This window comes from Sitodiplosis mosellana, unplaced genomic scaffold (assembly GCF_009176505.1).
Source record: "Sitodiplosis mosellana isolate CC-2019 unplaced genomic scaffold, AAFC_SMos_1.0 Smas_scaffold_18, whole genome shotgun sequence".
Lineage (NCBI taxonomy): Eukaryota > Metazoa > Arthropoda > Insecta > Diptera > Cecidomyiidae > Sitodiplosis > Sitodiplosis mosellana.
Window position 1 is genome coordinate 1,888,782 of NW_022595260.1, and position 12,679 is coordinate 1,901,460.

Below are 12,679 nucleotides of genomic sequence, written 5' to 3' on the forward strand. Positions count from 1 at the left end.
AAAAAACCGCTTGAAAAATGGCGAAATTATTTATGTATTTTCGGTTTCTCAAGCCTAGCACTATCGCGCCCGGTCGGTGTGTGGTGTACGAGAGAAAAGATCGCGGCCTGAACATAAAAGGAGTTATGTACACATATTTTCATGTACACATTTCCATCGGCGGATGTTTTCGCTTCTTTTGGTAATGAGGAAATCGCACAAAAATTCAATTAACAAGTAAAAGGAATTATATTTTCCCCTTCACGGACAGAAAAACATACTGCATTTGCCGAAACTCGACTGAAAAACTGTTTGGCGATGCAGAGCTTATCTGTCAGCCGGTTGGCTATTTATCCATTTCGAAAAGAATTTTAGCAACTTCGTTGACGGAATGACACCCGCATACAAACGGAGAAGAGATGTTGATTTCCTCAATCCAGTTAGTCACTTATTGAAATAAAAATCCATTTGCGCATCACAACTAATGACAGAAATCGATTGAAATTAATCGTCGTTACCAGTTACCGGGCTGCATCACCCGAGCGCACATTGGCGAGTGAACGAAATGTACAGCGCTTGTGTCCGCTGCTTGTGTGATGATAAATTGTCAAATGTCTCATTATTCATAATATTATGTTTCTAATTGACCGCATTATTCTCCAACCGATGACAACGGCGAACAGCGCACAGCGAGCTCTGTCGCGTTCGGGCGGAAGACTCAAGCCTGATACAACGATATTTCCATCGTTAGTCGCGCTCACAATTAAAACAATAGAAACACATTTACTTATGAAATGCATTCGCTAGTGGTTTCGTTACCGATCAAGCATCGCGCACTGTATCTGAGAGCGATGCCACGTAACATTAAACCACGGTGACTTTGACGAAATTCACATTAATTGAGCAAATGTTCTGGATTTTGCTTGAGTTGTTCTTTATCTTCCTCTCTCTCTCAATCACTCTCGACTCTTGGCTCCCGCCTCTCTGTTGTATGTGCTATTTTTCGTTTGGCTGTCTCATCATCCTGACGAACGAAACGGCTGAGTTGTCGTGGCATTTTCAATAGGTATTAGTTTGCGCGATTTGCAATTCGAGAGCAACTTCATTTGACGGTTTTGTGTTGTGTTGTGTGTGCTTCGCTTCGGTTTATCGTTAGTGTGCAATCAGAGAACGGATCTTGGTCACATGTAAAACAATTATTATAAGTAAGTCGCCGCATGTGCATTTTTTAACGAACATTTTATTGAATTAAATTGATTGTGTCGGTCAATAAACAATTCGAATCGTGGCGGCGTCGGTGATAGCGACCGCGGGCGCGCGCACACACAAAAGCAACAAATCCAATCCAGTACAAGAAAACCGATGAGCACAGGGAAAAAAACCGTTCAGCATGCAATCGTGAAGCATAACAATAGCGCGACGACACAACCGGCAATCTTCGAGACAGAGAGAATCTCCTCTCTAGGAAAATGCAGAAGTCATTGATGTATGGTCATTTGACAATCTTGCCGATCTATCGATTTCTTTTTGGTTTCGTCGTTTACCAATAATACCGGAGCGAATGAGCACATCGCACAATCTCATTTGAGAAATGCCAATTTACATGCAGGGCCTCTCTTTTAATTCCCTCCGAAGATTGTTCGCCAATATTCATTTATTTATTTTGTTTTGTCGCTCGATGCCTTTATTACTTTCGTTATGTGAATGCACGCGGGTTTTCAATTACATGTTAATACATTCCAATGCGGCGCTTCACGCTGAAGATTGAGTGGACGTGTTGTTTTTTTTTCTCTCGTCGCTGTAACATTTCCCATTCGTGCTGTCTATCGATAACATTTCTTTTCATTTATTGATATTCTTTTTTTTTACTTTTCGCCGGCAATGTCATCGTTGCCGCTTTGTGTCTTCTGCTACCGCTGCAGTTCACATAAATCTCTCTTCAATTGGAATATTCAAAACACTAAACACAATCATTTAACGTTCTGTTCATATGCTTTGTACTCCTTTTTTGCGTCTTAAGTGCATGTACCAAACGAAGGGGCAGATTAAGATCAGCGGTTGACCGCATAACCATTTCATCGCCATCATATCGAATGGGAAAAAACCGACCAGCAAACCGAACAAGAACATTCATTGTACGATCAAAGACAAGCACTTACCAAAGCAGTTATAAGACTTGACAAAAAAAACCAAAGGCTCACACACAAACGCATCAGGTAAAGAGAAGGAGAATAAAACTGGAAAGCCACCGCCAATCCTGGCATATCCATGAATCTATGCAAATTAACTGCAGATAAAGTCAATTCTCACACTTCAATGAAATGGAAGTTGCTTAAAAGCTTCGTCATTTCGTCAAGTCAGTTCAGCTCTAGTTTGATGGCCACAAATTTTTCGAATTACTTCATCTCTCGTTATTTTGAATTAGAATGTTGTGTATAGTGGCTGCAATTCGTTCCGATCGTTCAAATTGATTGGAAAAATAGAAAATTATCCAAAATCATTCGATGCTGCTAAACACGACCGTCCATTTAAAAATTTTCTCTTTTTTTCTCTTGCCTCTACATCGAAAGAGTGTGCTTGTGCGATGATAGTGTCCCTCATTGTTGGTCCATTCAAGCATTTCATTGAACGGAACGAATCGGATAATGGAGAAACATCAATCGCTCCCATAGATGTACAATGTTTCGGCTGGAGACCACATTATAATTCATTCCATTGTTGGATTCCTACATATGCGAAGCATTCAACGCGCCGTTTAATTGCTCGATTCCGTCTTCGTTGAGCATCAGGGAACCGTTTAATTGAGCGAACGCTGGAAACAAAGTCATCAAAAGTGGAAAAAAGCAGTGTACGCAATATCAACAGCGTGTTCCACCAATCCACTGCTCGAATGTATCCAATAACAAGTCGTAAAAATGCCTTTTATCAGTTGTTTGAGCAATTTTCAGTGATTTGCATTTTAAATGTTCATTGTCGTTTGCAAACAAGAGCCTTCACCACTTTCTGAATGTTCTTGAATCGTCGCGCGGCGCTACCTGATTATGCACGATCGAAATTCTGTCGACTGTTCCACATTCGAGAATGCATTCTGCATTGAATGACACTATCTCATCGTTTTGTGCATACGAACAGCTTTTTTTCTTACTGTAATCGTAATTTATTGCCAAAAATGCCAGTTACATAATCGGAACACATCCGTAGCTTGGCATAAAACAAGAAGAACGAAATCCATTTACACCAAAATGGAGCGGATATTTCGTAATCAACGTTTCGTATCGATATTTTCATCAATTTGCGATGGCAAATGCACGGCTAATCTCTTGCAATCGACGACAGCAACCGTCGACCATCGTACATTTCATTGCATTCGACAACAAGCACACAAGCACAAGCACACATACACCAAATTAACCGGAGCCAAGCGAGAACGACAACGAAAAGAAGGACAAAGCAAAACGCTCAAATTGAACATCGTTTAAATGTAAACGATTATAAATTACATGTGTCGCGAAAATTGTAAGGTTTTCAAGTGGAACAAGATAAGCAGCCAGTGAAATATACATTTCGCGATTTTAAAATCCGTTGACAAAATCAAAGAGTCACAAACAGCCAACAATAAAGTAATGAATTGGATTGCATCGCGCATGGAGTGATCAAGCTAGGCAACAAACTAGCCAGCAAGCAAGCGAACGCGCACGCCACAAAACGAAAAGGTAAACAGAACACAGGCAATATGTGAAATTTTAACATTTTCACTGGAACAGGCAGTTTGTAAAGTGTCCTGTTTGTAAAGTAATAGACATCAAACCGAACACACACAACAAGCAAACCAGCCAGCCAGCCAGCCAACCCAAACCATTAGAATCGTCAATCGCGACGACTTTATAATCGACACACTTGATTACATGTGATGGCAATAAAAACGAAATGCCGGCCCCATTGAAACACATGTACGTGCGGCGAACACGAACGATACACACATTTGTTGTTTGTTGTCACCAAATACGCGCAAAGACACATTTTCACCGTATTGAATTGGTTTTGGGGCCTTAGGTTGAGCCAACACAATTTGTTTTTCAGCTTGTCGATCGATTGTCGCTCTCGTTAAGCATACATTGAAGAAGAAAGAAAAAAAAGGAAGAAAAAACGCGATCGGCTCAAGTTGAACGCGAATAAATCGCCGTTTTTGCGGCGAATCGTTGACATCAAATGTTTTCAAATCGCGGATTTTATTGAGGCAATAGAAAATTGCCAAATGGCTTGAGTTAATTAAATATGAACACACACACAGTTCAGATTGAAGCATTGCTCAGATAGGCGTGAGAGTAAGACAGAACGACTAATCAATTAAAATGGCATCGTGGATCAAGTGACATTTCGTGTTTAAGTGTTCTTTTTTTTCTGTCAATTCACCCATGAATGTACATTTTAACGAGTTTTAATTACAAATCTATTTTTGAAGTCGAAACGAATAGGGAAAAAGTATGAATGAATTTTGAGGTTCAGAAAAGAAGAAAGAAAGAATAACAACAAATTGTTAATTGCAGCAAATCCTATTTATTTTATACTATTTGCTAATTGCTTAGAGATAATAAACGAAATGTATGAATGACATTAGTGAAGTCTCTTGCATACACACAGGTAATAAAACTCAACTGCATTGTCTCTACACGTCTTATCGTACCCGAAAAAATGGAGCGAAGTTATTTCCGAAACCTGATGTGTAAAAAAACTAAGACTCCAGCTCGAACCAAAACCGTTCACAAAAATAACAAAGACATCGTTCATTGTCGACATTGTTGTCAAATGCTCTCAAGTTATCGCTTCTGCAGTTCCATCTATCTGTATGTGTGACGCACTTTAAACAAAACTCATTGTGCGGACACAATCATTGTGGCACTGCGTCCGAATCGAGAATTTAAGATGTTGGGTAAATAAACAAAACAACATAATGCAGTAGCAGACAAGAAGATCCAGACAAAAACAAAACGAAAACCATCACAGCGACGAAGAAAGAATGAAGAATTTGAAAAAAAGCAACGTTCAATGGGATTAATCTTCTTCTCGTCCGTTTTTGTTTTACGGCACAAGATTCGAAGTCATTATATGGGCATCGTTGTACTGCTTTATTACTTCTGGTCTTAACAAAAGTCCATTCATAACAGCAACGCACCATTCACATACCTTTGCGAATGTTGTCAGCAACAGCAACGGCAGCAGTTTCGCATGCAGTCATCTCCGGCCGAACTGACCCTTGCGGCACTTACGCAAAACCATCGTGCAAGCGACACCGCACCATAAATAATGCGCTACACAAGAAAGGTGCAAAAGAATTCGCACACAATTTCCATATGAATGAATTTATTGACGAATATACAAAGCAATAACTGTCCAACATCAGCACATAAACATGCTAAACAGTGCGGACAGCATTTAAAAAACTATTCCAGCAACGGAACAAAGTTTACGATTCATTTCGAAAGCAATGCACACAACAAATCCCATTCATGAATCCTGACATGAGCGATTGGTGTTTTATGGCGGTCATTTGTTTGTTGTCTTAGGCTATCTGAATAGGAGAGAAATCATTCTCTTTCAACGCAAGACTACAATTATAAAGACATTTTTGTCATGCGGCAGAAGGTTGGCAAAACTTCCTTCTAAAGTGCATCTTTGGAATGGAAATATGAATTCATACTTTGCATAACTACCGCACTTCTTTCAGAACGATGCTCATCTGATGATGGACAACAAGCCAGAATACAGTTCATATTGTCTTTGATGCGACGTGACCACTTCAAATTATCGGCAAAAACACGGGTATTGTGAGCTCGAAATTGCATTCATTCACTTTTTTGGTCTATTCATTGATCATATTTTGGTCATTTTAAAGACATTCCAAAGCGTTCGCTTTGGTAGAAGCGAAACGAAATGTCTTTTTGTTGAGCTGCTCTTTTGATGACTCAAGACTCGAATGAAAATGAAGAAGGACACAGCCAAGTGTTTCACAGCACACAATGAAGAAAATCCATCAAAATGTTGAATGACATGACAAAGCTGCATGATTACATCAAATAATGTACAATGCATTGTCCATTTGCCCATCTCAAATCTCCTTCGGCTCTTCATTTGTTCACGAGGATTCTAATTTCAGTTCAATGTCGAATCGAGAGAAGAGAAAACATTCAAATGAATTTAATTTAACACGCAATTTGATGTCCAACATACAAAACGACACAGCACAATGATTGTTAAATGTTTTTTTTCGACCAGAGAAGAATGAAAGAGAAGTCCAGATAAAACATTTTCTCTCGTCATTCTCTTTTATTCGGTATGGTCTGTGCATCATCGAGTGACACGTCACAAATCATAGCCGCTCAGAGTTATGATTGATTTTACCTTTTGACATTTATGTAATAACACAATTGAGCCAATACCATTTCTTAAGAACGAACGAAAGAAAGAAACAATCAATCGATTTCTATTCATTATCCTCAAACTGCTGATAATGGCCAAGCCTAAAAATCAATTTTGAAATTTATTCAAAGGAAACCCACACCATTTTTCGATTTTATTATTAAAGATTTTGGTATAACCTTTTGGGTTAGACGAAGCCATAATGAGAGATTTCATTTATAATTAGTTCGTGGTTCAAGCCAAAGAGTGCTTGCATGTACTAATAATTAATTCTCGAGTGGAATTTTGCCGTTAGCACTGTAAAATCTATTAAGATCTGCAATAGAAAGAGATGGAAAATGACCGTTAGAATGGGTTTCCCCGGATGCGCTTGCAAATGGAATTCCAACACGCAAGAGGAAAACTTAAAGATTTTCTCAAAATCAAGTTTCAACATGCACATGAGTGTGCTTGTTTCTGCTGATTTAACGAATCTGGTATTCCCATTGTTATTTCTGTACACATTTCTTCTTCTTCAAAACTCTAACTAACATTGTTTTTAGCGCGTCTGCACATGTTTTTTTCGTTGCTCTTCCGATTTAATAAATTACATAAAAATTAATATTAATAAGGAACGGTGATGGGTAAGCACACTACGATGAGTGTGTGCTGTTTTTTTCCTTCTTTTCATCTTCGTCACGGGCTACTTTTTTATGTTCCTAAGAAATCCATGTGAAAAAAATGTGATGCGAATACATCTTCCGTGCGAGGAACACATTTCAATTTGCCTATTAATTTTAGCGCTCATCTATTTTGATAAAGGTAATGAATGAGTTTTTCTGATGTGCCAAATAAAAGGACAACATCGGAAAAAATAGACGACAGTCACAGAATGCATCAACCGGAAAAAACCATGGGCTATAGATCTTACTTTTAAATTGCACGGCTTTGTTAGTTCTTTTTTGTGCTGAGGGTCGAAAACAATGTATTTCTTAACTAACAACAATCGTGAAAACCAACCAAGAAAAAAAAACGGTCAGAAAAACAGGCTTGTGCATAAAAAGATGCGATTGAGTGAGAAAAAAAAAATCCCATACCCATCATTATGACATTGATTTACATACATATGCGGCTCGAAGTGATTTATAAAAAAATACCGTTACATCGTAAAACGTTCCCAGGGTCTAACTGGCATTCGCGATACACAGTAACGACCCCGAACAAAGAAAAAAAAATGTGCATACACACTTTCCGACCGTAAGACGGAAGAGAGCAAAAAGTGAAGCAAACAAATAAAAAACGAATAATGAAATAAAAAACTACACACACCAATATCGCACACTCACACTCGACTGCTTTTTGGGGTTAAGACAAACTAGCAACGGTACAGCTAGACAATTTCCAAACAAAAACCAATCACAATCGACTGCAAAGAAAATACGAGAATTTATATGCCGAAGCGAAAATGAACATTGTTTTTCTTTCGATTGCTGCTTTTTTCCTTGTCTTGTGCTGAATGAAGATCGCATTACCATCCGCTGAGGGAAGCAAATAAGCAGCACAAATCAACGACAGAAAATTACCCGTGTGCAATAAGATGCAATGATCAATCCTATTGAAATAAGAATCACTGCCAAAGGAAACTAAAACCAACAACGCACATAATCAAGATGAATAAAAAACAAACTCGAAAAAAGGAATTAATACCCTACGTTTTTTTCCATTCCTCTTTCTTAATTTCGATCTTATGTGTGCGTTTTTTTCGCCCTTCAATTCAATGCGATAAATAAAATTTAAATTTAAATGGAAAAAAATCTGCTCGTGATTTTTTTTTTCTCCCTCGATCATCTTTGGCATACACAAAGATGAGATAGCTCTCACCGAAAGTCGCATTAAAAAAATACACACATCGAAAGAAATTTATTACCTGGACCTTTTTATTCATCGCTCATTCGCCTCACCAATTCACGTCCGTTACTTTTCTTTCTCTACCAAATGCAAACCCATCGTCATCGACAATAGATTATAAATTTGATCGTGTCTCTTCACCGTCATCCTCGCATCATCATCATCCCATTCGAATGCATACATTATGCGTATGTTGGCAGTCACAGTAGTAATAGGAGAAAAAGTGCCATGGGTCGAAATCGAAATGTGTACGCAGACTTTTTCATTTCGAGATTTTACCTGCACTCGGTCGTTGAGCAGGAAAACTCGGATGCAAGGACATGCGCTATTCCAATGGTTATGCGTAATGCGGCCGGAGTGTTACCCTCAGCTAAATAGTATGTGCACGTCGTTTGTGCATACTGACATATACTGAAACCGATCGTGACCGTTGAATATACTTTTCCCATTCACACACTCGACACATCCTTCTCTAACCAAACAATTCATATTGCTTGAACTTTTTTTTGGGGTTTGTTGAATACGCTTCGATTTATGTGTGTATGCTTGTTGAACGCATCAACGGCTAGTTTTTTCTGTTATTTCTTCCTCTTCTCTTTTTTCGTACCGTTGCTTATCCTGATGTGCGTGTAGCCGAGATGCGTACGCTTCAGTCGACCTCAGTAAGGATTTGTAGCCCAGAATACGCACACGGACCCTCTCTGCCGTTACTCGTTCGGAGAAAGAAAAAAAACGACCGTACGCATTGCATCGCTGCAACTCTAAGTGAGCGACGGACCACAAAAATCACACTCACATTTCGATAACGATTTTTTGTTGGCCTTCTCCGGCCACGGACGATTTTTTCCTCGTCAGTGTTGTTCAGATGTTGAAACGTGAAAGGTCAGCAGCAGCAGCAACATTAAAAAACAAGAATTATTTTACAAACAAATAATATTCAGAACATCGATCAAATGAAATTTGAACATTTTATTTTTAATTCGAATAATCCAAACAGATTTAAAACGACCCAACGAATTTTATAGTTTTTTGTGTGATTTTTTATTTTTTTGTATACGTTATTTTTTCGTTAATTTTTCGAACAATTTGTTGAACATTTCACGAAATTTTCACATAATTTTTCGCTTGAAATTTCAAACGAGTTGGATTTTTTCGTGAATCTGACAAAATCCCGAACGACGACAGAAAACGTCGTAATTTCTTCGAACTAAACAGTGAAATTAAATAGTGTTATTTATGATTTATAATCAATTGAGTGAGTATTTGTTGAAGCATTTGGCGCAAGTGCAAACATTAATGATGATGTCCGCGAGTAGTGAAGATGCTGGATTTCGTTCGATAACGCGTAAGTTCCAAATTTATTTCTTCCCCACGAAGTCCAATTCGAAAGCGATCTGTGAAAAAAGGCGATCTTCGTCAGTGTTGCTGTTTTTGGTTTTATTTCCCCGACATTGTCGAAACGAATGTTGGCCAGCGACTGTGTTCAAAGTGTTTGTGGAGAATATGATCTGTGAAATTTAAACTCAAAAACGTGGAGCGCACGTTGAGCAATTGAAATAGTCTCACCACCGCAAGAAAAAACGTCACGATAATGTAGAACTTCGAAGGCCTCGGATTTTGCGGTTTTTGATTTGAGTATCATTTGGATTTTTATATGCTCGTGTTAGACGTGCATTGCGAAATCGATCTCATGTCGTTGAAAAAAAAATTATGGAATTGCATTCGATCGATTGGCGTGAAATAGTGGAACAAAAGTATTAAATGAACTAGAAAAATTGAGAGAGAAAAAAGAGAATAATGAAACGACCAAGTGACAAAGTGGGAAATATATATATGGAAAGATAAAGTCCATCACCTCGCTCCATATTTTTGTATTCGCCGAGTAATCCATTTTACTCGGTCGTGTTTGTTTAGCGTTCGGTTGTCTTGCATGTGATAAACGCGAATTTATGTGGTGAATAATATATTGTGTAAAATGACACGTACGTCGAAATCATAGGGACAAACGGAGAGCGAATATTATATCTTAATTGTATCATAAAATCACACAAAAAGCAAGACAACACAATCATTTGCCCAATACGTGCGTTTTGATTTGACACTGCGTCATTTTCTATCCGTAAACTAGATTAACTGAATTACATCGGCCACCAAAACACATACACACACACACACTCACAAAATCATCAAGCGCACAATCTATATATCTTTTTATGACCACAAAATTGTAACGCTTGTTTTCATCTGTGCCGAGCACAACCAAACGTCCAGATTGTCATTTCGGTCTCACTTTTTTCTCTACCTCATTTTTCGGCCATATCTTTGGTTGTTGGCTGGAGTTTTATTTAATTTTGGTTTTATTCGGATCGCGTCGACATTTGTTTGGATAAATATCCAAAAATAAAACAAATGAATTTGGAAAGGAAAAAACAGAATGGAAAGAAGGAGGAAAAAAATGAAATATGAAAATGCGATCCCGAACAGCAACAAACGACAAACGATGATAGCCAACAACTGATAAACTTTGATAAGTTAGACAAAAACCAAACAAAATAAACCTTATTATTCGAATGAATATCGCTCCATATTTACGAAAATGGAAAACTCAAACACAACCGTTGTTTTTAACATTTCTATTATACGCTTTTTATCGGATATTAAATATTCGATGCGATAAGAAATGAAGATAAAGAATCAGCGCCGTTTTTTTTCATGTGACCGTTGTGGTTACTCTGGTCTTTTGGTGCCGCCACGTGAATGCCATATCGTAGCACAACTGTGATATTTACGATGGGCAATTCAAATGATTGTTCATTTTCTGTTTGCGGTTTAAAAAAAAAAATTCTCTCTTTTTGACGAAAGCACGATGTCTTGATTCTTTTTATTCGGTGATAAAGAACAATCGTAAAATTTAATGCCCAATCTCAAAAATCAAATTTGCTATTTCGAAAAAGTTCCGCAAAGTTCCGTCACTGGTTTGGCGGAGATCATTTGCGTCATTCAAAACGAAATTAGACACGAAGCTGAAACGAGAGCAAGAAAAGTATTCAAGCATCCGTTAAAAATTGCTAACGGATGATGGAATAAGTGCATTTCAAGTAGCAATGTATGTGTGTGTGTGGGAAAAATCTGAGCGAAATAAATTAATTTGATTGTATCTTCTTCGAGTCTTTTAACCTTTCATTCTCTGAACATTTCAAAAACAATTCTTTTTCAAATGCAAGGCAAATAATTATGCTGAATTCCGCAAAACCAGTGAAAATGAACGGTTATTCTTCACGCGCGGCACAAAGGTGATCGCACACTTCTGCACAAAGATCTCAATTACCCACATAAATTGTAACAAGAATGAAATGTATCATAAGACTTGTCTTGTTGCTGAGTTACGGGGTACCGTGCGTGCGTCGTATCATTCTTCTGTGCATACCATCACAAAGTGTAATATAGGCCGACAGTGCAACGACTGAAGAAAAAACATCCTGGCTTGGCAAACACACAACCAAGTGTCTCGCGTTGCAATGCAATGAATTATCATATTCATAAAATGACGACAGCTCGTTTCGTTAATTCCAATATTTGTTCCTGTTTCGTGCTCTTCGCTTTTGCCGCGCTGGCAATTGTGTGCCGTGTACTACACAGGGCCGTTTGTGTTCAATTAAATCATTCAAGTCGCCATAAAGATGTTACAACAATTCATCACCACTCTTTTTTTATGATTTCCATTCATATTAATCTTCTTTTTTTTCGTTCGCTTTGTTTGTCCATTTGCTTTTCTTGTCCCAAAAAAGAAAAACAAGCTGGAAAAGAAGGTTGTTTGTTCTTTGATTTCTGTCCCGCAATGCGGTGATTTAGATTTAATTGTATCGCACGAAACAGACAATAAACATTAATTTCCAAGTAATATCTTTATTTGCTTTTTGCTATGTCTCAACAACGCTATGCACCTCATGGTCACAATTTTACGGAAGGAAAATTCCAACACTCTTTTTGGATGCCATAATTTGTGGATTGTCAAGTATATTTTTGGCATAATCCCAGAATACAGGATGCCTAATTATGGTCGACACCGTTTACAATGTCAATTTGGTGCTTTTTGGGTTGAATGCGTTCTTTTACCTTCTTCTTTTGCCTTGTGTGTTCGAACTTCGGAGTGATAAGCAAAAAATTAGATTGGATGTCACGTTTCAAGCCAGTTCCTTCGTGATAATCCACAAAAGCGTCCAAAAATCATTTATAAAAATTGTGTCTGCCAGTTTGTGTGTGGCTTCAATTCAAACCCATTGATTTATTACTTGTTGTTTACATTTGTTCCAACTCAATGGTGGCGTGACCTTTGATGCAACGAAAAAAAAGAATTGATTTTGAATAACAAAAAGCACCAAATCCAAACACCTTT

The 12,679-nt window shown here is 38.0% G+C and overlaps 1 protein-coding gene across 3 annotated transcripts in view; it reads left to right on the forward strand.

Moving 5' to 3' along the window:
* Window positions 1–12,679, forward strand: part of LOC129568281 (B-cell lymphoma/leukemia 11B) — a 65,299-nt gene that overhangs the window by 27,298 nt on the left and 25,322 nt on the right. Inside the window, exon 1 of one of the 3 annotated variants that reach the window (XM_055445954.1) lies at window positions 9,328–9,628. The exons of the other annotated variants lie outside the window; for them this stretch is intronic. Coding sequence (XP_055301929.1) covers window positions 9,520–9,628 — 109 coding nt within the window. The 5' untranslated portion in view covers window positions 9,328–9,519. Of the gene's footprint in view, window positions 1–9,327; window positions 9,629–12,679 lie in introns of those variants that run through there. 3 annotated transcript variants of the gene reach the window in all.